The 24,752-nt window shown below is 42.6% G+C and overlaps 1 protein-coding gene across 2 annotated transcripts in view; it reads left to right on the forward strand.

The window, feature by feature from the left end:
• SLC9A3 (solute carrier family 9 member A3) overlaps window positions 1–24,752 on the forward strand; it is a 1,113,267-nt gene that overhangs the window by 634,047 nt on the left and 454,468 nt on the right. For both annotated transcript variants that reach the window (XM_078687678.1, XM_078687679.1), the window contains exon 6: window positions 13,339–13,559. In XM_078687678.1, coding sequence (XP_078543804.1) covers window positions 13,339–13,559 — 221 coding nt within the window. The remainder of the gene's footprint in view (window positions 1–13,338; window positions 13,560–24,752) is intronic.

The raw sequence follows: 24,752 nt of genomic DNA on the forward strand, positions 1-24,752 counted from the left end.
AACCCATGTCACAGATCAAACTCTCGCGACAATGGAAGATACGATCCTAGCCATTGGATACCGGGACCGGATATCAAAAATCCTGGGACTATCCCGGCTTAGAGACCTAAACATGACTTGGTTTCTATCATTTCGACCAATGTGGCAAAGGTGTGTTTTACCTGTACTAAGGTGTCTGCTATGCGGAGAAGAATGCGTGTTAGACACCTGTCTGACGCTACAATCGGATGCGCCGGTGGATGCAGATACACTGTTGGTTCCTACCAAGGTTCACGCACTGTGCTGCCCTCAAAGGCTGCCAATTCTGATGACGGCATTCCTGGAATCTTCACCACTGCGATTGAAGAGTAGTGAAGTTCAAGATGAAAGCAGCATCGAACAGGTACGACCTTCTGTCAGCAATGCAAATCAGAATGTCAATGGAGACAATCATGCGCATGAATGCATGGTTACCCCTATTTCCGACTTAGAGGAACTTTCCCATGAAGCTGTTGACAGTTTTTTCGAAAGCCTGAATGATATGATGTTCTCTCCGGAACAGAAATAGAGACTTTTGAGTAAACTCGCACACGGCGTTCCCTGAATTCGGCCTTCAACTTTAAAAATAAAGTCACATGAACAATTACAATCCAGTTCACGGACAGCAACTTTTTTCAGCAAGCCCCTAAAATATTTTTCTATATATTTTTTCCCGGGACACTGATTTTCTGCTTAAAGTAAGAGACTATTCCTAGAGAACTAAGATTTCTATTTTAGATACTTTATAGACTTTATAGACTTTAGCTGCCCGCTGGTATGTTCGCAATAGATTTTATGTGATGAAATGGTTTCGACTTTTTTCTGTATAGCCATATTAAGAGCCATTTCATGTGTATTTCTCATATACCAACAAGCAATAATACATAACAATGCGTGTTTACTTTTGCATTTAATTCATAGCTTAAGTGCATACAATATATATGACTGCAATTTTTCAGTATATTTGAAAATTTCGAAATGCATTTATGTATTTTGGGGTGGTAAGGTATACACTATACTCTATAGTATGTTGTACTATGTTATACTATGCATAGATTAGTAGATATGACCATAGTTAGCGTGGAGTGGGTGTCGTGTATTTCTATAGGTTCTGATTCGATCCCCCTATTCCTGACCCTATTCTGGTTAAACTTACTAGCTAGTTAACTAACAGTCAGCCCATGAGGCAAGAAAACCCCCATGATGCAGATACCGTTATCTGACGCAGTCACACTACGGCACAGGAACGTGTTATCTGATTAGGTCATAACGCTTGAGATCTAATTAGACAAGCGACATTCCTCCAGCCCCTGATAAGGCATACGACGTTCTCATAACAAATCAAACCTATGACAACCTGGATAATCCGTGCGGCCATTGTTTTGATTTCACAGAGAACTTTAGTAAAGAATGTGCTAACGAGCAAGTCGTATGACATCTTTATTGACGTACCTATGTCCATCCTTACGTCAATCCCGGCACCTTTAAGGTATAAATATTGCCGACCTTGCCCTATGCAAACACACGCGTGGTGACAAGACGGAGCAGCCATACTTGCCGAAGCCGAGAGCAGAAGCAGACCCCGCAGGCAGCAGCCCCGCCTTCCTGACGCGCTGAGAGACGCGCTGCTATCTCAAGCCGAGAGACCCAGCACCGGCGTTTCTGGGCAGCCCTCGCAGGCAGCCTGGAATATCGAGAGCAGAGAAAGAGATACCATTCCTCATTCATCCTAAATTCCAGGTACAGAACTGAATAACCCCTCCTAGAGAATTCTTTAGTTATTCACTTGGCAAAAACAAACTTAACTTAAACTGTAACTTTCTATTCCCGCCCACGCATTAGACTTAGGTCAGGTACACGGGGTAGGCGTATTTAGAAACACCAGTTGAGTACGTTTAGTCAAAATGTATATGTGTATGTAAATATATTTTAATCATTTTAAACATCATATGGCTCAGAAACCATATCAATGTTTTTACAGTATTATTTTATACTATTGCTTCTAATGTATGCACTTTACTTAACTATAAGTATTGCAATAATATCGATCCATTTCTCTTGTACGAGAAAAGAGACTGATCAATAAATAACATCTTTTATTGAACACGCCCGTCTCTTCCTTTTCTCTACATTCTGATGAGACTAAGAATGCACGTACTGACTGAGTAAAATAATTGCCTTGTGCTCACACGACTCTCGAGATTGACTCTTGATTAGGGGAGAGCAAAGTTGTCATGTTCTATGGTTGTCAGAAACTAAATCCCTTCTTGTCTAATCAGGGGAGTTCATCCTTCCTTGAACATTCGAGAAAGTTTCTAGCGAACTCTGAGCTTAGCTGGCAAACCCAAAAATTAAGTCTAGTATCGACAGTAGTAGACCTAGTTAACGTCTGGCCTAGGCCTTTACTGCTGTAGGTACTATTCCAATGCGCAGAGCCTATTGGGAAAATAGGAGCTACACTACACTATAAAAACTTTGTCAGTACTTTAATGCGGGATACGCCGTGCCTGTCACCATATGGTGACTGCCAGGGAAATACCACCGGAGAGGGAGGATGGCCCATAGGATGAGGGAGTCTCGCTACATAAGCTGGATAGAAGGCATAGCAGAGGAAAAGTATCGCAGAACTAGAGGCAAGACCAACTGCAGAGGCACAGGGATCAATAGATGCAACTCACCTGACTTTAAGATGGCCGACAAACTCCATATCCTATCCTAAGCTGTGGGGAAAGAAAGCAAAACTGGCAGTAGCTAACTGTTATAGGGCGAAGACCCATCTTTTGCAGCATAGGGACATAAGCTACCATTGGCCTGAGCGATAACCTCACCCACAAAGGAGGAATGTCGCCTGATCGCACCTATGCCACTGAAAAAATCTACAAACAAGGTCACCAGTTTCTTCACTCCCACAGAGAAGAGACAAGCACAGGAACACATGGATGATGACGCCGGCATGGCACTCAATAAAGGTGATCTGTTGGCCTCCTTAAGGGAATTCTAACTGAATTGCGAACAGAATTAAAAATGGACATAAAGACCTCATTGGAACAATTTAAAGCATACCTGAGTGAACGCATGTCTTCCCTCCAACAGGATGTAGACTCTATTAGTACTAGAGTGCTTGAGGTGGAGGCCCAAACACAGGACCTCGATAAACGTATAACTGGCTCCCATGACAAAGTTTAGGATCTCCAAAAGCAACTCCAAATGGCTTTTCTGAAGAACGAAGTCCTGGATAATAGGTCACAGAGAGATAATATCAGAATCAGAGACCTAGAGGAAGGAGCGTAAAGGCCAGATCTGGAGGCCTTCATCAAAGGGCTCTTTGTGGAAATTCTTGGGCCACGGCAGATGAAAATTAATATAGATAGGGCCCACTGCGTGGGCAACCAATCTACCAGAGAGCGATGACGCACACTCTATACCCTGGTCAATCGCCACTGCTTCAAAGTTAAGAAAGCCATACTTCAATTGGCCAGGAAGAAAGATGAGATCGCCTTCCAAGGCTTCAAACGCTCACTGCATCAGGATCTGGCACAATCTACCCTACAACATTTTCCTCTGTGTTTGACTATTACATTACCCTCTAGGAAAATACTTGGAACTAACAATAGTGATCGACTGTTAGAGAATTTAGTACCAATGGATATTCCCTACGATGGGCTATGATAGATCAAACAGAGATGATTAAATAAGTAATTGGTAAATGTAAATTAGATATAGTCACATGCCTGAGTGAAGCCACTATTCCTGCCACTCTATTAGCATCGTTCTTGGCAATAATTAATGTAATAAGAGAGTCTCTCATTAGGCAAAAAAAGAGTAACAGAGCCCAGAGCAGATGGTTTGACTCGAGGTGCGCTCAAGCTTATTCCCAGTTAAAAAAGAACTGCATACAAATTCTAGAAGTATTCTAGATATTAGGAGAGCTAGAGCGGCATATAAACAGGTGGTAAGAAACAGGAAAAATACAGTGAGGAAGGAGGCCTGGGAGGCTTTGCATTTAGCCTCAATAGCTAAGGATAGTGCAGGCTTCTGGAAGGTAATCAGAACACCATTCCTATCCAAGGAAAATGGCCCTACAATTGAGATAGCTATAACGGAGGACCAGTGGATCAAGCACTTTGCTCAGGTATATGATGGTGACGAATCTCCTGTCATGAGGGACAACTATGTCCAAGAGGCCTATGATGCAAACTATCCTATTCATTATAAGGAGTTAATGTTTACTTTAGAGGAAGTAGAGAGGGCCTTACACACTAGTCAGGGCGGTAAGGCGCCTGACCCGGATGGGCTCCCCATAGATATGTTTAAGTCGATTATTCCTCTCAGGGGGCCTCTACTTGTGCAGGTGCTTAACTCCAGTTGTAGTACCGATTTCCTACCCACTTGGGTAGAGTCCACTATTGTGCCTATCTTCAAAAAGGGGGATAGGCAAGACGGGGGTGTTACAGTCCAATGTCCCTGTTGGATGCTATTATGAAGGTAGCAGGCCGGGTCATATTGGAACGTCTTCAGGACTGGGCCGGTGAAAATTCTATTCTATCAGACCTGCAATATGGCTTTTGGGCCGGTGTGGGAAGAGTAGAACAGGGTTTGAACCTTTCCCTGTTGGTGGGGAAATACAGGAGGGCTAAGAGAGGGAACCTGTTTTCAGCTTTTGTGGATCTCACAGCCGCGTTTGACTGTGTGGTCCACACTAAACTATAGAAATTACTGAGAGCTTTGGGGGTTGATGTAAACATTATTTATTTTCTTAAGCTTTTTTATAGTGATGCTAATGCGCGTGTGCATTACGGTCTGAAGGGCGAGCGTTCGGCTGCTTTTTCAATTAGGAGTGGGGTCAGACAGGGCTGTGTCCTAGCTCCATTCCTTATTAATTTGTATATAAATGGGCTTGAGGAAGCCTTGCTTAACGATAATCAAGATTTTCCTCAAGTAGCCGGCCGCCCAATTCCAGCCCTCTTGTACGCTGACGATGCCGTGCTGATGTCCCGCACACAAGAGGGCCTTCAGCGCGTTTTGGGCAGTTTTTCCCTTTTCATGAAAGATCTGGGATTAAGGGTAAACTCTTCCAAAACTTTCATTATGCGCTGTGGAAGGGGTTTTAGGAAAACCAGAGATATGTTTATTGCAGGACAAAAGATTGAGGCCACAAATAAATTCTCTTATTTGTGCTTCATCTTTTCCCAGAATGACTCCTGGGTACAAACTGGAGCAGCAAAAAAATGGCCACTTTTACGTACCACATCTGCCCTTCCTATCTTTGCCAGGAAATTGGGTAAAAGACTTCTCGAGGAACTCATTGAAATATATAAGGCAAAGTGTGTCTCTGCTGCAGTCTATGGGAGTGGGGTTTGCTGACCTTTCCTCTATTCAGACAGTAGAAAACTCCTTTTTAAAATATATCTTAGCCGTTCCGAGTGGCACCTCAGGATGTATTTGTCATGCAGAGTTAGGTCTCCCTTTTATCTCTGATTTAATTAGACTGGAGCCTGTGCTATTGTGGCACAGGCTGTGTATGAAAGAGGAAACTAAATTGAACAGAGATATTCTCTTAGACATCTTGAAATTGGAAGGAGTAATGAGGATACCTTGGCTAAGATACGTTTATAATTTCTATAAGGATCTTGGCCATCCAGAGTACTTTTCAAACCCTACCATCATCATGGCAGTGACTAGAAAGGAATGAAGGAAAGAGGGTCTTCTGCTGCTGGATACTCTTAGAATGTCATCTGAGATTTTAAAGCCCACAGTCCTGCATAATCAACTGATTTTAACCACTTTTAATATTCAGCCCAATTTAACTTTTGCTCCCGGAGCTTATGATAGGTTCTTAATAACCCGTTTCAGTCTAGGGGGTCTTTCACAGAATAGTCTCTTTTCCTGCTACAAATGAGTGGTCGCGAGACCTCCAGCCTTGCCCCTGTGACAACATCTCCCATCAATCTATGATCCATGTCATTCTTTTTTGTAATTTTTTTTTTTAGGAGGCTGTTGTTGGTGCCTATACTAAAACAGTCTGGGCTATGTCAATGTCATCCTGCATTTCTGTCATTACAATTTTTAGATAATGAAAATAGTGTTCTAAGGATTACAGTTTTTTTTAAAAAGTCTTGCATCTCAGGAAATGTATGTTTATTTGAATGTTTCTAGCACTGAAATGATGGTTTCCTCTTTTTAAATAGTGTAATGCTGTAACATCTAATAGGATTTTATGTAATGTTTATTATGAATTTTCATTTATGAAATTGTTTATGTATTTTTTAACTGTGTGCTTTTACGATTGTTATTTATCAATCGAATAAAGCCTTTTTAACTGAACTGAACTGAACTATCCTACAACAGAGACAACACTTCAGACCAATAACGACAAAGTTGCAGTCAGGTAACGTCAAATACAGATGGACTTAACCTTTCGGGTTGGCCTTCGAATTCAACAATAAGACTCGCTACATCACAGAATTAGAGGAAGGCTTAGAGATCCTAAGGCTACCAAATCTGGAGGAAGCGCCAAGTTGCACAGCCTCTAAAGGAAAGGAGTCGGAGCACAATGCAGCAATGTAATGGCGCACAATTCCCAAAGGCAGACAGTCAAAAACATAATGTGCCAACCACAGTTGGTGACATTATGATGGAGGCCTTGCAAGTGGTGGTCTCTATTGTCTAAAACGAAATGTGGGTAAGATAAGCGACTCTGCCTGCAAAGAATGATCCCTGTACTAGAGTCTCAATCTCTGTAATCAGACTCGGATCCAATTAAGGCAAGGTAGAGCCATGCTACATTCTATGAGCATGAGAGACAGCCGGGGCTGCTGGCCTTGACCAAGGGGAATGCCAACATGCCCTTAACCTTAAGTGGCGTTACTGCTGGGGGCCTTCGGGCCGCTCAGCACAGGTTAAATTTGGTTCTTTGTTTAAAATGTTCACAGGAGGGGATAACACATAGGGGAGGTTGGTGGACACATAGGGAAAGCAGACAATCCACACAACTGTGCCCCAAGAGGAGAGATGTGCGGCAGACAAGGGAACACTTGGAAAGAAATACAAAAGCGGGGACAGGGGGGTTCAAACCAAAGGGTGCAATCATGAAGGGGAGGGCAGAACACGAGACGGAATGACTACAATAGCCTCCTGGAATGTGAAACGCCTAAACTCGCCTCTCAAGCGTCATACATTTTTGAAATACTTGGTGGACCACCAATTCGATACAGTGACACTCCAAGAAACACACTTAAAGGGTTTGGAGGACCTCTGGCTCAGGCACAAAAGTTACTCCCTAATGTACAGATCGTCGCCGGGAACAAAACAGAAAGGGGTGGCGCTATTGTGCTGCAACACTACAAAATTCCAACCAGAAGCCATGAAGTCGGATAGGGAAGGCAGAGTGATAATGGTAAAGGGGAAACTGAGGGCTAGATTATGCACGTTTATCTAGGCATATGGCCCTAACACAGGACAACCGTAATTTTTAACCTCCCTGTTAAACATGATGAGTGGATTTGCAGAGGGCCCGATAGTTCTCATGGGGTACTTTAACCTCATCTGGCATGCAAAAACAGATAGTACAAACCCCCACAGAACTGCCACGGGTAGCTTTCCCAAAGGAACTAAACAGACTTTACAGTCTTTAGGCCTCAAGGACGCCTGAAGATCACTATACCCCACTACCAGCAACTACACTTTCTTCTTACACGTACATCAAACATATTCACGTTTAGATTATATATTTATTAGCCAAAGCCTAATGGGGTCCCTCCAAGCTGCGAAGATTCTCCTGATCACTATCTCGGAACATAGCCTCATCTCAATATGCCTGAACTGGGGTAGCACTATGCCAGGCCCGCCAAGATGGTTTTTCCCTGTCTCCTTAACTTGAGATAGAGTACTTCGAGATGAATTGCGGACTGCAATCAAATATTTTTTTTCAATTAAATCAGCTGCACGCAATTACACCCTTAAACAGCTGGACGCCTGTAGGCAGTACTGCGGGGCCAATGCATTGAGCCAAATGCTGCACTGAACAAGCAAAGAGCAAAGGAGCGGGCAGCGCTAGAAGTGGAACTGGGGGAAATAGAAAGGGAACATAAAAAGACGCCCATCCAGGTCCTACAATGTGAATTAAGCGCCTTAAAAGGGCAAATCAATGGTATAAATACCAATAGGGCAGAATACACCCTCCTGCGGCTGCACCAGATTTCCTATGCCCAGGGGAATAAAGTGGGATCTCAATTAGCAAGAGAGCTCTGCGAAAAACGAGAGAAGGAATACATAGGAGGGATAAGCGATGGAGAAGGTAACATAGAATATTCAGACCAAGGTAAAGGCTAATATATTTGGGTCCTTCTGTAAAGAGCTTTACCAAGCTGTACCCACGGACCCGGCTGCCTAACAAAACCACCTGCAATCGCTCCCACTGCCCCAAGTCCCTCCTTCCTGTAATAATCAGCTAAATGCTCCCATCACTGACGAGTAGGTAGATAGAGTTATAGCGGCATTAAAACCTCAGGGCAAGATGGACTGTTGGCAGATTTTTATAGAAAATATGCATCAGAGATTACTCCACACCTATCCTCCCTATTTAATGAGATAGCTGAGGGGTCCATTGTGACATCTTCAATGGTTGAAGCAGTGGTAACCATGATTCCTAAGACAGGGAAGAACCCACCGAACTGTGCCTCCTACAGGCAAATTGCATTGTTAAACTCAGATTTAACCCTGGGCGGTAAATTCCGCTCAGCTAGCGGAATTTGTTGAATTTTGGTAATTCTGCGTTCCTCTGAGAAGGCAGAATTGACGAAAATTCATTGATCCGCGGCGTAGCGGAATTTTTTCCTTGTTCGTGCTTTCAAAATGCTTGTTCACGCACGTGGCAGCGACTTACCGGCATCCCTGCGTTCGCCGACTAGTTTTCCCATCCGTTTGCATTCGGCTGCGCGATCCCGCAAGAGAGTGTGATCGCGAACACGTCATTCAGATGCCCCATTGGACATCCGCATTCATGAACAGGAAACATGCATCGCGAGCGGGCGGGACAAGTGAAACAAGATGGCCGCGACCGCATGGGCAGATTTGCGAAATATTTCACCCCAACAACGCAAACAGCATCGCCGAGCAGGAAAAACGCATCGCGAACGGGTGGAACAAGCAATTCCGTGTGCTCACAGAATTCTGCGTATCTCACGGAGATTTTTTACCAGTTCACTGAACTTTGCGTAACACGACTACGCAAATCCGCCCACCCCTACTCAGATGCCAAATTATACTCTGCAATACTGGCATCTAGACTAGAAAACTTGATGCCAGACCTAATTCACCTTGATCAATCAGGCTTCATATAGGAGAGGCAAACCCACAACAATATCCGTAGGACACTCAACCTGATAGAAAAAGTTAACAAACACAAGATCACAGTGATTCTGGTGGGTTTGGACGTGGAGAAAGCCTTTGACAGGGTGGATTGATCATTCCTTTTCCACATACTGGAAAGCTTCGGATTTGGGAAATCTTTAATTAGCATTAAGGCAAACTATTCACAACCGTGCTCCAGACTGCAGGTTAATGGGGTAAGCTCACTCCTGTTCGCTATAGACAGGGAGACGAGGTAGGGGTGCCCACTGTCCCCCCTGCTGTTTGCCCTGAGCAATCGGATCCCGATTTTGAAACATGAAGAAGAACAAGAAGAAAGAGGACCTGCAATGCAGCTGCTAACAAGAGGACGACACCAACTGACTTGGACCCAGTCCTACCGGCCTGTTGATCCTTGAACCTGCTCCTGCTAAAACCCCTAATGAAGGGCGATAACGGAGCCCGAAATAAATTGGATATATGATTTATGATTACTATTGAGAAAAGTTCATGTATATTTCGTGTGGCAGCAAAAGGGCCGGAGTGGCATAGCAGTCTCATTTAGAAATTTATTATGCATGAAACGTCTGCCTTGTGACAAATAAGATGGATTAACAACTTGAAAAACCACGAAAAAAAACTGACAATAAATGAAAAAATATTTTGAACATAACGAAGGAATTGTATTGCTTATTGAGCGACGCACGCTGTGCATTCAGTTCAGGAGTGAGACTTCGCTCCCTCGGAAACCTAGTCTAGTTCTAGTGGTACAGGGCGGACCACTGTAAAACCCGGATAGCACGCAAACAGAATAAAAATTCGACAAAAGACATGGAAGCATTGAGAAACAAGAAGATTGGTGTGCATTTCGTCACGCTTTTGAAATGTTTAACAGAACTGCCCTACCAAGACGAGTTGCACCCGTGATTAAAACTTCGCTCCCTCGGAAACCTGCTAAAACCCCGGCATCTCCAGTGGTCAGCAACCTCGAAAACACCGGAGGACCTGACTGCCTTCATCTAAAGACTGGGTCTCCCACGAGCAGCGGTTCTGCTCAAACAGCAACAACGCCTGGTGCCAGCCAGGAACCGCAAATCCAGCACGCTCTGTACCCGCCGAGCCCGCCCCGTGTCTAAGTGGACAAAGACCACCAGGACGTCCCCCCGGCGACTGTGACCGATAATCCAGTACCCAAGGACCCTCCTCGACGCTCCTGATGATGCCTTCAGCCTCACAGCAGCGTGGCCTGCCTGCTAGCAGCCACCAACCGAAGGCCCCATATCCTCCATAGGATAACATTGGGCCTACTTACTCTGCACCCGGCTGCCCCTGTGCCGCTGAGGGTGTAACAACTGTACTTACCTGATCCTGGGAGACCCCTGAGTCTACCCCCAGAACCTTAAGTCTGCCAGCTGAGTACTTACCCAAAGACCGATAACTTGATTTTCTCTATAGGGTAACATTGACTGGGTTTCACTCTGAATTTCTCATGTGTCGAGATTTGCAACTTTAAAATATTCACTAAAAATCAGCCGAACAACGAAAACGAAAATACTCACCTGCTATCAGGAGAGATCACAGTGCTGTATCTTTGAGCCCAGCACTGAACCTGTGAATTAATTATAACCGTGATTTACAGTTAACTCAATTTTCCTCAATAGAAATACATTGCCTGTTTTTTGCCAGAAATACTTCTAAGTGTCGATTTTCAAAACTTACAAATATTCCTTAAAAATTGCCTGTGTAACAAAAAAGATTTCTTTCAACTGTTTACAGGAACTGCACAAGGGCTGAATCTAGGATCCGGCCCTGAGTAAGAAAGACATTTGTAAAGTGATTTTATTGCATTTACTTAAAACTTCCATTGAGCTCAATGTTATATTGTGCAACAACTGTAACTATTGCATTCAAAAGTCAACTGCTATTTGAAAGTATTCAATTGCAACATCTCATTCTGAGAAAGTATTTATAATACCTACTGTGGTTCTAATATAAAGTAACTATATATTTTTATATACAAAACAATTGGCCTAGAGTTCAGTTCTTGAGTGTGTGAGACCATTTGCTGACTGAGTGTGTACAACAAAGGCTTTACACTGTCCTGTGATACTGCCTTACTGCTCGACCAAGCTACCACTTTAGAGAGTAAGGTTATGTCTAACTTTAGCCTCTGCCATACATCTGGGGACTGTGGACTCTGTGCACACTGAACCTTACTTTGGTGCAGTATATACAGAGCCACTTTCTTACAACCACACAAGAACAAACACCGATAGAAATCTTTGTGCGGAGGGTGGGCTCCATGAAGGGGGCGATCTACTTCCTGAACCGACTACTGCTATCTACACAGCATGCACTGAGACCCCGTTTCACTAGCTTCTGGGAAAAAATAGTAGGGAGGGACATTTCTGAAAGGGAATGGAAACATTTATGGTCAGACATCGCCAAGAACAATCACTCTTTAGATTTATGAGAAGCACATTATAAGACTCTGCGACTGGTATCTATATCCCACTAAGCTCAAAAAGATATATCCAGAGACTTCTAATTTGTGTTGGAGGGGCTGCGGTTTGCGCAAGGACTTTTGCTACACCTGGTGGGACTGCCCTACAATCAAACCATTCTGGGAGGAGATCCTGGCACAAATGAAAAAATGCTAGGATACCCCATCCCAACCACAGCAGAGACAGTCCTTTTGGGCCTCAGAGACCCGTAGCTGGAATATGAAATAAAAGCTGATAGGGCTATCATGTGGGCATGCTTGGGGGCCGCTAAAAGGGCAATCGCAACTGCATGGAAGAAGAAAGCAGCCCAGATGCTGGAACAGTGGCACTCCCGCCTGTGGAAAATACTCACTATGGAAAGACTTGCAGACATCTTTCGAGATGAGTACAACAACCTTGATTACAAATGGGGTCCGTTAGTCTATTGTCTTACACAGGGACTTCCTCTGGCAGTGTGCCCGACCACGCTGAGATCTATGCACTTGTTCCAGTTCTAGTCTAAGACAGGGTCCGCCCTCAGGTTCCCCAAGCAGACTATAGGTAGCCGGCCTACTCAACACTAAACTATCCTTTGGAGGTGAGGGATTTTAGGGTTCACATATGCAGAGAGCTTTGTTGTGTAAGGTGTCATTAGGGTTCCTAAAAATTCTTTCCTTTAAAATGTTTCCTTCCATTTTTGATTTATTTGCATTTTCTTAAAATTGGTTTTCCATGATTAGTAGTGTAACGTGCAATGATGAGGCCTAACTGCAGAATGTGATGGAGGGCCCCTAAGTATAATATAACTCATAGATATCCACTGGCCTTGGGCTTAATGGGAGCCCTCTGATGAAATTAAGTGTCCATGAAGAGTTGGGGGACCCAGTGAGCAGAAGGGGCTGCATGGGCTTGAGTTATACATCTGTCTATAATTTGGTTTCCTCCAATGTGGTTTCTCAGTTTTTGTTTTGCCATGAATTCACATACATCAGTAAGGACATGACCTAGCCATAGGCCCCATGCTGCAGCAGGAGGAGGGGGGCAACTTTCCCACAGGAGTGAGATCCCTTGCTAGAGCAAGAAGCAGTGCGTCCTCCAGCAACCTGTCCCTTCCTCAGTGGATTTTCTAAATCTTTACAAGTTGAACGAGAGAATGTGCACTTCTCCAGTAACTGGGTGATTGTTGTTTAGGAAGTCAAACTAAACCGCACAAGGACCAATGAGCTCAGCAGATTTCATTGTCCTTTATGGTAAACTTCAAAATGGTTTTTTACATCTTTTCTGTGAATTTAATTTTCAAAATATATTTTTTCTTCGTTTCATCTTAAGTCTGTGCTTTATTGGCGGAGCCATAAACAAATGTGATCAAAACTTGTTTTACATTTTCAAAAGTATGTGACATTGTTTTAAACCTTTTATTATAACTTCAAATTATAGAAGAATACTGATTTGCTAGAAAATTAAACCATCCACATGTTTCGTTTTTCAGTATAACTTTCTGTGGCATCTGCTGCCAAAAATATGTGAAGGCCAATATCTCGCAACAATCTGCAACAACGGTGAGATATACCATGAAGATGTTGGCTAGCGGTGCAGAAACTATAATCTTCATGTTTCTGGGAATCTCAGCCGTAGATCCGAAAATTTGGACTTGGAACACAGCTTTCATACTTTTGACATTGGTCTTTATCTCAGTATACCGAACGATTGGTAAGTAAAACATTTTATGTTGCTTTATTTGTACTTCAGGTAGGAAGGTGTCTTTGTGATACTCCCTTTTACAAGAACTAGTACATGAGTCAATCTATTTTTATTGCATTTTGTGTTTCACATTGAGAACATATATAAACATGTCTTTTAACATAGAGCAAAGCACAAATATTAACATCTGAAATTTAAATGTTGAAGCAATAGTTAATTCATTCAGCTTCACATACGGAGAATCATGCACAAATGATACAAGAGAAAACCTCTCATTTGCCATTTAAACATTTGAATCAAGGATTGTTTAAGGACAATAAAATAAAGTGTTAAGCAATATTTCAAAAAAATTTCAGCATGCCTGTTTTTATGATGAGTTCAATGCTGGCTTGCACTGCCTGAGTTGGGGGACACACACAATCTATTCATTGGAATTCTAACCTCTTTATTCAGTCAGTCATACATTAATGACGTTTAAAGTGCATATTTGCACATCTTCATTCTGTTTCTTAATCGCTGTCCAACTGTGATCCTTGTGGTCACACGAAAAATGAGCAAAAAATAAAAAGCATTACTTTACTTTTTTCTGCAAAATATTTTCAAAATATTCAGGACTTTGCAAATCATTTCAGACAAAAACAATAATGGTGCTTCAATTGTGAACTGGTATCTCTGATTACAAGAGATGGCAACTAGTAAAGGTGTATGGCTGCACCGATATTTCAGCCAAACACGCACACATGAAAGTCATTGAAAATATTGTTTTCACACGGATTGATCACTGCATGCAAACGGTGGTGTCAATCGGTGAATGTCCATGAAACGTATGGCCTTATTACGATGACCGCCTCACTGCAGGACTGATGGCACTACTCTAACTGTGGTGGTTGGACCGCCATGAGACCACTGACACCGCTGAGATCAAGGATCCTGCTGAGCCGGCAGTCTTTCCTTGGGACAAATATGCTGGCGGTGCCGCAGCCGGGCCCGCCAACCATATTTTGATTTGGCTCACCGCCACCTTTTCATGTTGGTGCAATCGCCATGAAAAAAATGGCGGAGAGGCAACAAAGTGGGTCCTAATACTCCAGGGCCTGGGGATGCCATTTGGGGGCCTGTATTTATGCACCCCAGTTCCTGCATGATGCTGCATGCAGCACATGGTGCATGCCACACCATGCAGGAACTTGCAGGTGGTGCTGTCACTGCAGAGGTCTGCATGTAAGGCTCTCCAATGAGCCTTACAGACAGCCACCGTTGCAGCACCGCCGTGCCATCGCCCGCCTTAGATTACAATTGTAATTTGGCAGCAGTCTGGGCACGGCTTTTGTGGTCCTCCTCGGGAGGTGGCATGGTGGCCCTTAGCCATACACTCCTTTTAATTGGCAAGTAAGACTTTACTGGTAACCGTGAATGCCACTGCCATTAAATGTTCATCAAAAAATATTTTGCAAAACAACTTAGGACCTGATTTATTTATTGGTCTGTCAGTCAACCATGGGAACGGAGTAAATTACTCTGTCTCCATGCCAGCCAAATTCATAAATGACTACCAAGTAGGTGGTCATTTATAATGCATTGACAGGAACTTCCATAAAGGTGGTTGCTGCTGATACATATCGCTGTTTGGTGCAGGGCTGTGACATCATGACTCAACCCTGCACCTAACAGTTTTCTTTTTTTTCAAAAAGAACATTTCCAAACTAGGTTTTTTTTCAAAATAAAAAAGTAATGCTCCTCTTGCCATGGGAATAATCTCCCGTGGTGTGGGGAGCATTATTTGCTTTTTATTGTCGCTTACCACCCGGGTTCGCCTGGTGGTGACTGACAGTAAAAACAATTCTACATGTCAAAATATGTTTATTACGACCTTAGGGGCCTATTTACAAAAATGGCATGCAGTGCAGCACAGCAAGTCACCTTCCTGCGCTGCACTATGTGACAGGGAAAGGGAAGAAATGCACCGTATTTAAGGCCTTTTCCCTCTGCTGGAGCCCTTTTGGCATCCTAGTGCCAACGCAGGAACCCTTGCACCATTGCATGCAGGATTGCTTTTGTGCAGGAAGGGGCACCTTCCCGCACAAAATCAATCCTGAGAGGCAAATTACTCTTTCTATGTGCGCTGCACTGTGTGACAGGGGAAGGGCAGAAATGCACTGTATTTAAGGCCTTTTTTCCTGTGCTTGAACCCTTTTGGCAGCCTAGTGCCAACGCAGGAACCTGCATTGCATGCAGGATTGTTTTTTGTGCGGGAAGGGACACCTTCCTTCACAAAAACAATCCCGAGAGGCAAATTACTCTTTCTGTGTGTGCGGCAAAGTGCAACACACATAGAAAGAGGAAGTAATGAGAAGAAATAAAGATATTTTTCCTCGTTAGAAGGCATATATTTTTGTCACATTCTAAGCCTACCAGTTCTGGATAATATGGGAATGCTTCAAAAAACCATGGGAGTTGCGTGTCCACACCCACACAACACCCGTGGAAGGCCTACCCAGGGCAACCCAGCGATTTGCACTACGTTGCCTTACTTCAGATTTAGGGACACACTTGGGACCATGCAACATGGCCTTGCGTGGCTTCTAAAACACATGCAAGGTTTGCCGCTAAACCAGATTTAACATCGCGCTTGAAACGATTCGAAAAATTGAAACGATCAGAACTTACAAAATGGTGGGAGGCTGTAGTGTAGCTCCTATTTTCCCAATAGGCTCTGCGCATTGGAATAATACCTACAGCAGTAAAGGCCTAGGCCAGACGTTAACTAGGTTTACTACTGTCGATACTAGACTTAAGTTTTGGGTTTGCCAGCGTAGCTCAGAGTTCGCTAGAAACTTTCTCGAATGTTCAGGAAAGAATTAACTCCCCTGATTAGACAAGAAGGGATTTAGTTTCTGACAACCATAGAACATGACAACTTTGCTCTCCCCTAATCAAGAGTCAATCTCGAGAGTCGTGTGAGCACAAGGCAATTATTTTACTCAGTCAGTACGTGCATTCTTAGTCTCATCAGATTGTAGAGAAAAGGAAGAGACGGGCGTGTTCAATAAAAAGGTGTTATTTATTGATCAGTCTCTTTTCTCGTACAAGAGAAATGGATCGATATTATTGCAATACTTATAGTTAAGTAAAGTGCATACATTAAAAGCAATAGTATAAAATAATACTGTAAAAACATTGATATGGTTTCTGAGCCATATGATGTTTAAAATGATTAAAATATATTTACATACACATATACATTTGACTAAACGTACTCAACTGGTGTTTCTAAATACGCCTACCCCGTGTACCTGACCTAAGTCTAATGCGTGGGCGGGAATAGAAAGTTACAGTTTAAGTTAAGTTTGTTTTTGCCAAGTGAATAACTAAAGAATTCTCTGTGAGGGGTTATTCAGTTCTGTACCTGGAATTTAGGATGAATGAGGAATGGTATCTCTTTCTCTGCTCTCGATATTCCAGGCTGCCTGCGAGGGCTGCCCAGAAGCGCCGGTGCTGGGTCTCTCGGCTTGAGATAGCAGCGCGTCTCTCAGCGCGTCAGGAAGGCGGGGCTGCTGCAAGCGGGGTCTGCTTCTGCTCTCGGCTTCGGCAAGTATGGCTGCTCCGTCTCGTCACCACGCGTGTGTTTGCATAGGGCAAGATCGGCAATATTTATACCTTAAAGGTGCCGAGATTGACGTAAGGATGGACATAGATACGTCAATAAAGATGTCATACGACTTGCTCGTTAGCACATTCTTTACTAAAGTTCTCTGTGAAATCAAAACAATGGCCGCACGGATTTTCCAGGTTGTCATAGGTTTGATTTGTTATGAGAACGTCGTATGCCTTATCAGGGGCTGGAGGAATGTCGCTTGTCTAATTAGATCTCAAGCGTTATGACCTAATCAGATAACACGTTCCTGTGCCGTAGTGTGACTGCGTCAGATAACGGTATCTGCATCATGGGGGCTTTTCTTGCCTCATGGGCTGACTGTTAATTAACTTGATAGTTAGTTTAACCAGAATAGGGTCAGGAATAGGGGGATCGATTCAGAACCTATAGGAATACATGACACCCACTCCACGCTAACTATGGTCATATTTACTAATCTATGCATAGTATAACATAGTACAACATACTATAGAGTATAGTGTATACCTTACCACCCCAAAATACATTAATGCATTTTGAAATTTTCAAATATACTGAAAAATTGCAGTCATATATATTATATGCACTTAAGCTATGAATTAAACGCTAAAGTAAACACGCATTTGTATGCATTATTGCTTATTTGGTATATGAGAAATACACATGAAATGGCTCTTAATATAGCTATACAGAAAGGAAGTGCGAGACCATTTTATCACATAATAAAATATTCGTGAACATCCCAGCGGGCAACTAAAGTTTATAAAGTATCTAAAAATAGAAATCTTAGTTCTCTAGGAATAGTTTCTTACTTTAAGCAGAAGATAAGTGTCCCGAAAATTTTGTAAAAAATAATTTGGGCTGCTAAAAAATTGCTGTCCGTGAACTGGTGGGAAAAATTGTTCATGTGACTTTATTTTTAAAGTTGAAGGCCGAATTCAGGGAACGCCGTGTGCGAGCTTGCTCAAAAGTCTCTATTTCTGTTCTGGAGAGAACATCATATCATTAAGGCTTTCGAAAAAACTGTCAACAGCTTCATGGGAAAGTTCCACTAAGTCGGAAATAGGTGTAACCATGCATTCGTGCGCATGATTGTCTGCATTGACATTCTGATTCGCATTGCTGACAGAAGGTCGTACCTGATCGATGCTGCTTTCATCTTGAACTTCACTACTCTTCAATCGTAGTGGTGAAGATTCCACGAATGCCGTCATCAGGATTGGCAGCCGTTGAGGGCAGCACAAAGCGTGAACCTTGGTAGGAACCAACAATGTATCTGCATCCACTGGCGCATCCGATTGTAGCGTCAGACAGGTGTCTAACACGCATTCTTCTCCGCATAGCAGACACCTTAGTACAGGTAAAACACACCTTTGCCACATTGGTCGAAATGATAGAAACCAAGTCATGTTTAGGTCTCTAAGCCGGGAGAGTCCCAGGATTTTTGATATCCGGTCCCGGTATCCAATGGCTAGGATCGTATCTTCCATTGTCGCGAGAGTTTGATCTGTGACATGGGTTGCCATAACGAAAAATAAGGACTAAGAATAGGATTCCTGCAATTAGTCCCAGGATCAGGGGAAGTCCGGCAAAAATCGAATGGACGAAATCTGGAAAAATACCCAGTATGGCTTTGAATGGTGTTAATGCCATCGAAAATACTGTCTTAAATACCTTTGAGACCCCAGTGGTATCAGAAATATTTAAGATTTCGCTCAGGATTTCCGCGAAATGTACGGGGGAATTAGTCGATAATAATGTATGTATCTCTGCAGTCGTCCTTGCGACTTGTAGATCATACGTTTCTTTTGATGACGTGAGCCTTGTAGGCGTCTGAAGAAGCACTGTTTTCATTCTGCTTAAAGTATCTATTCGAATAGAAGTAATTTTCAAATTGGGCCATGCCCTTGCCTCCCTGTCTGGAAAGGAGCTGGGGAACAAAGAACGTCCACAGCACTTGACCTTCGCAGTCGTAGTGACTAGATAAGGAGTCCCGGGCATAAGACTACAACATTTGCGGTCTACAATAAGAATGTAACTCCCATTATAGAGTCTTTGAAAGAATGGTTCTATTTCAGTTGCAGGTGCGCCTTGCTGGTGACATGAAAGGTTGTATGAATTCCCTTCACAGGCTCCATGCAAACTAATTCCGTTACACAGAAGCGTGCCGCTTAGTGACATAGCACAATTGTTGCCACTAAGAAACACTTTCTGTCCTTTATTACTGACACATGCATGTGAATAGGGCAGGTTCCAAGTTGTTTTAAGGTACCCCTTTCCCAATTTCTCGTACATGCCAGCCTGTATATATTTTTGGCAGTATTGAAACCTGAAGGTTGAGATTGGAATATTTATGATTCCGTGGATTATCCATTCACTGACAGGTCGTTCTGACATTGTCATTGGTAATCTTTCTAGTTTTTCAATGCTCAAGATTGTATAATCAGCACCCTTTTGCGCCATACCGATTTGTCTATCAGTAAGGTTAAAGATTTGGAACAGTGACGTTGTGTTGATTAAACGCCAAGGCACAAAGCCTGAACGCAGATTTTGTAACGTCCAGCCAAGCTGTACAATAGAACGCAATTGTGACTGACCATGTTGTAATAACAGTAAGTCTTGCGATAATATGTCGATTGCTGAAGACACAATGCTGTCCAAAGAAAAAATTCTGGAGGACAGAGTCATTAACCCATTGTCCACTACAGAAAGTGATTTTTCCAAATTAATACGGTCAATTTCCCGTATTCTCTCTGCTGTCTCAATTTGAGTAACCTTCCAGGCCTCATTGTATGCTGCATATACAGAGGCTGCTATGAAACGCTTTTGACGCTGTTTGCGTGGTCCCAGTATGAAATCACGCAAGTCAGCACCATCAGTAAGTAAAGTTAGGTGTTGCTTAATTTCAGGCAGTGTGGAAGTTTGTAGCCACTGAAGGCATAATTTGCCCACACTGTAGGTTGTTATTATCCCTGGGTGATGTCTTTGGGGATATCTAGGGTCTGGCCTGGTCATTTTGAAACCCTGTGTTTTATTCAGGAATCTATCTTGACAGTTATTTGTATCTGTGGGCCAGATCAACCATTGTTTCCAATCAGGATGTGTTCTGTTTTGGTTTAATATATGGTTTACGTCTATCTCTTCATCTGTTACAGAGTTATTGCTAAACATTATTGGCTTTGGAATAGACGGTTTATTTAAATCTTTGATTTTGGCTAAGCCAAGACAGGTGGTTTGTTGAACAGTGTCATTTAAAAATATCATTTGTTCTGGGATCATGCAGGCTCTAAACAAAGTTTCTAAACCCTGTACTTGCCAATCTTTTGTACCCCAAACACTTTTCAAATCAACATTTTTGTCCCAATAATCAAATCCAAAAGTATTCATTTTTTCGAAGAATGAATCTGAATATATCAATTTTGTGTTGGTTATCATGGTTTTCATCCCTGTCTTGTTTGACATTTTAAAATAAAATGTTTCAGCATTACTTGTGTTAAAACCTGAAAAATATGAATATTTGTCATAAACGGTTCTTGAGCTCCCTTTTGGAGGTGTTGCACAATGTTCCCATTGATTATAATTTAAAACATTTCTAGGTTGTGCAGATTTATGTAAAAAGTGGTTACCATAGTAGTTATAGCAATACATACTATCATAATTTGTAGAACCTTGCAAATAATCATGTTTTGTAAATTTAGCAGACATTACTAAGTCAGACATCATGTTATTAATGTTTTCGAAGTCCCAATCATCAGCAAATGAGTTTGGTTTTGCAAAGTCACTCAAGGAGATCTTGATTTGGTGTGGATATTTCAGGATCTCGACCGGACCATAAATTTCATAGTCAGTGTTGTCCCAGGCTACCCCACCAGGTATCGGATTGGCTGTGAAGTTGGCTGAAGAAAGTTCTCTTTTCTCGACGTGTGAAGATGTGTGTGGTTTGAGGACCAAGTTGATGTTCTGACTTGCTGTGTCCATTTTAGCATATTTTCCCTCAATGAAGCGTCCCAAAGTAAATACCATGATGAGCCAAAGTATGAGGATAAATGCACCAAAACCCACCCAAAATTCAATCCATGGAGAAATTAGATATGTTTCTTTCAGTTGGTTCAAAAGTTCCTTAGCTTTGTCTTTAAAGGATTTTGATGATGGCTGTGTCTTTGATTCACTGAGGCTTTCAGAGGAATCATCGAAGTTGATGAAGTAGCCGGATGCAGTTCTGTCAATTGTTCCAATTGGTTCAGGATTTTTGTTTCTTGCATTGTCTCTTGGAACTTCATTGTAGATTGGTGTGTCTCTGCTAAATGTTTTTATTTGGGTTGTCAGAGGTCTGAGTTCTATTGCATTGTTGCATAGTCCTTGTTGTTCTTCTGTAGGCGTTTCGAATGTGATGAGCCTCTTTGTTAGGACCTCTGTACTGGTAGCAAACCTTGGTGTTCTGCTACTTATTGGGAGTCCACTTGGCCTACTGTTTGTTATCGGCCACATGTTGTGGTTTTACCAGGTCGATGGATACAACTCGGTTCTCCTTTTTACCAGCAAGTGGCGGTAGTACAACTGATCTTGTCCCGTTGACAGACAAGACAGGAACTGCTTTTCTGTAAGAAGGCCCAAATTCCTTCTTTACCGCGATCTTCTCCCTGACTAGATCCCCGACTTTTGGAATCCAGACAGGTCTTGCTGGGACAGGTGGTGATTCTTCAGTGGTTGTTGGCTGTTGTTTCAACTGTATGTTGCTCAGGTCTTTTCTTGTTTTGTTTAAGTCCTGCAAAATAGCCAAACGGTCTTTGACATCAAAGCTTTTTTCTTTAACCACTGAAGTCTGACTGTCGAGGTCAGAGATAATCATTCTAGTTCCAAATAATAATTCGTACGGACTGAATCCCTTCAGAGAATTTCTTGGCAAGTTATTTAGACTACGTTGGACACTTATTAGATGTTTGACCCACCCAGCTCCCGAACCTAATATCCTTTCCATTATAGATTGCTTTCTGCCTTGGTTTTTTCTTTACACCATCCCGTACCCTCAGGAAGGAAGTGAGAAGATTCCCGCTGGACTGTGCTCATTTGGCCATGTTTCCCCCCAGGCTGGTGGGCTTGAGTGAAAACAATGGTCGAACGTAGCATGCTCTTAGCGTATATGCCATTTAGACTCGCAAATCTTTGTATAATAGTCCGGACGTCAGCCGAGTGCTGGTGATCTACATTATAAGTGGAAACTAGCCTGTATATGTTAATCGCAAGCCCTGCTTTTTATTGGTCATATTATCTGCCTTGATACGACGAGGTATTAAACTGTTTCTCTCCCCACTGCGATCTCTGTTGCAGTTTGGGCAGTTTTTTACAAACATGGTGTAATGCAGGCTCATGCCTGGCCACCAGTACCGTGATTGTAATTCTTCCAGAGAATCTTTCAGTTTAAGGTGTCTGAGACCCTCGCCCATGTGTGCGTCTGCGATTAACAAGTTTCTCCTGTCCATGTTTGGAATCACTCTATCCCCCACTCCAGGGATTCGAGCAAAAGGGACGGAGTTTGCATCGATTATGTATGTATAATTGAGTGGATAGTTGATCGGTAACGCTGAGCAGTCGCCTTTTGATGACGTTTTCACCGCCAGCATTGTTTCACCGTCAATGTATTTTAATGTACGCTTTTTTCGATCTACGGGAGCCGGTTTAGTGGCTGCCGCTGTGGCTGTCTCAGCCAATGAATTCCCTACAACGTGAACGCCATCACGCTGATGACTCAGTGAGTGAGTCACGTGAGTCTTTGGTAGTTCTTTTTGTAAAAGAGCTATTTGTTCCCAGAGCAGTTTCTGCTTTATTGGTGCATCTGTGTCATCCTTGTAACCGTTTTGAATCCATGTCTGCAAATCGCTGTTATATGATTTGACGCAGTAATATGAATCTGACACTATAAGTGTCGGGAATTCGCGATCCGCATTATCTAGTGCCATTTTTAAAGCTAAAATTTCAGTTTGTTGTTCTGAATTACTTTCTACTGAGTGTGTCTTTGTTAATAGAGGTTTTAGTTTACCTCCGCGCCACACTTCTTTTGTAATCTCACATGTGGGGTTGTATGCTTGTTCTCCCCAAACGGAGGGTTGAACATGTCCGTCTGTATAGATTACACAGGCGTAATGTCGTAGAGGCAGAATGTCGATTGGCAGAGGATACGTCTTTTTATATTTTAGATTTTTTAATTCTTCTAGTTCTTTAGAAAATTGTCAACCAGGCTATACTTGATAATTCATATCCTACGTATAAGACCGTTAAATGGGCAATTCTGAATTTTTTAAAGTTGAATTTGTAACCCTCTGCTGCGAACCCAAGTATTATGGTGTTCACTCTTTTCAAGTGAGTATCCAAGTCATCATCTGTTATGTAAATGTCATCGACATAAGATAATGCTTCATCATCATATAGATGTAGTAATTCTGTTACTCTCGCTGAGAATACCCCTGGGCTGTTCTTGTACCCCTGGGCTAACCGACAGAATTGCTTTTGAGTGCCATTTACTGAGAATGCAGTTAAATATCTGCTCTCAGGTGCTATGTTTTGACAAAAGAATCCATTGGAGATGTCCAAGGTTGTTTTGTATTTTTTGCGCACTATGTTATTCATTAGTGCAGCACTGTGTGAGTTTTGCACTGCAAAGGTTTTGCAACATGTGTTAAGGTGTCGGTAATCCAAAACTAGACGATATGAATTGTCTGGTTTGGAGACCGGAAACAAAGGATTGTTCATTTGTGAGGTGCAAGTTTCAATCACCCCCTGGTATTCTAGCTGATCTAGTATTTCATTTACCTGTTTTTTAGCTTCTTGCTTAATTGGGTACTGCCTTTGTGCAGTAGGTTGTGATTTTAACTGGATTTTGTGAGGAGGAGAATCCTCATCCCATCCTACATGATTTTTATATAAAGCAGGTGCTAAGGCCACTGCCCACTTTCTAGCAAGTGTGTATTTTTTATGAATCGGGATTTGATTCGAGAAGGCAGGCATAATTACTTCTTCGCCATGAGGGCACTCCCTGACAAACTCTGGTGGCCAGTCTTTTTCAGCTAGAAGGATATCATAGCCCTTGGAGAGATTATCCCAAAATAGTCCCCTTATTTTCCTAGTCTTATCTCCCTCTATACGTAATGTTATCTCGTATATCTTGTGGGGTTTGCTAACTCTGGTGTCTGCAGTTTCCACTTGAAGATATTCATTCGTGTCCACTGTCTCCAGATGATTCATAAGGACTTTGCGAGCTATGCTCACCTCTGCTGCGCTGTCTAGCATTGTCTGAGCCCACTCTCCGTTTTTCAGTTGTGTCCTCAGTATTCTCGGCATTGTTAACTACCTTGATACTGGCTACCTTCTTTTTTGGAAATTGTAATTTCTTTTTTAGCTGAGCAGGTTCCTTGTCTTTGGACTTGGCGTGCTCTTCTCTTTGTTCTGATCGTCCTCTTCTTTCCGATTTCTGCGAGGAAGTCTGAAAAGATTGAGAGGGACGTGTATCAATGTCTTGATATCTATCAGGTTTTTTAATATTATCCCTATTTCTAAGGTTATATCTATTCCCA

The sequence above is a fragment of the Lissotriton helveticus genome, chromosome 4_1 (genome assembly GCF_964261635.1).
Source record: "Lissotriton helveticus chromosome 4_1, aLisHel1.1, whole genome shotgun sequence".
Taxonomy (NCBI): Eukaryota; Metazoa; Chordata; class Amphibia; order Caudata; family Salamandridae; genus Lissotriton; species Lissotriton helveticus.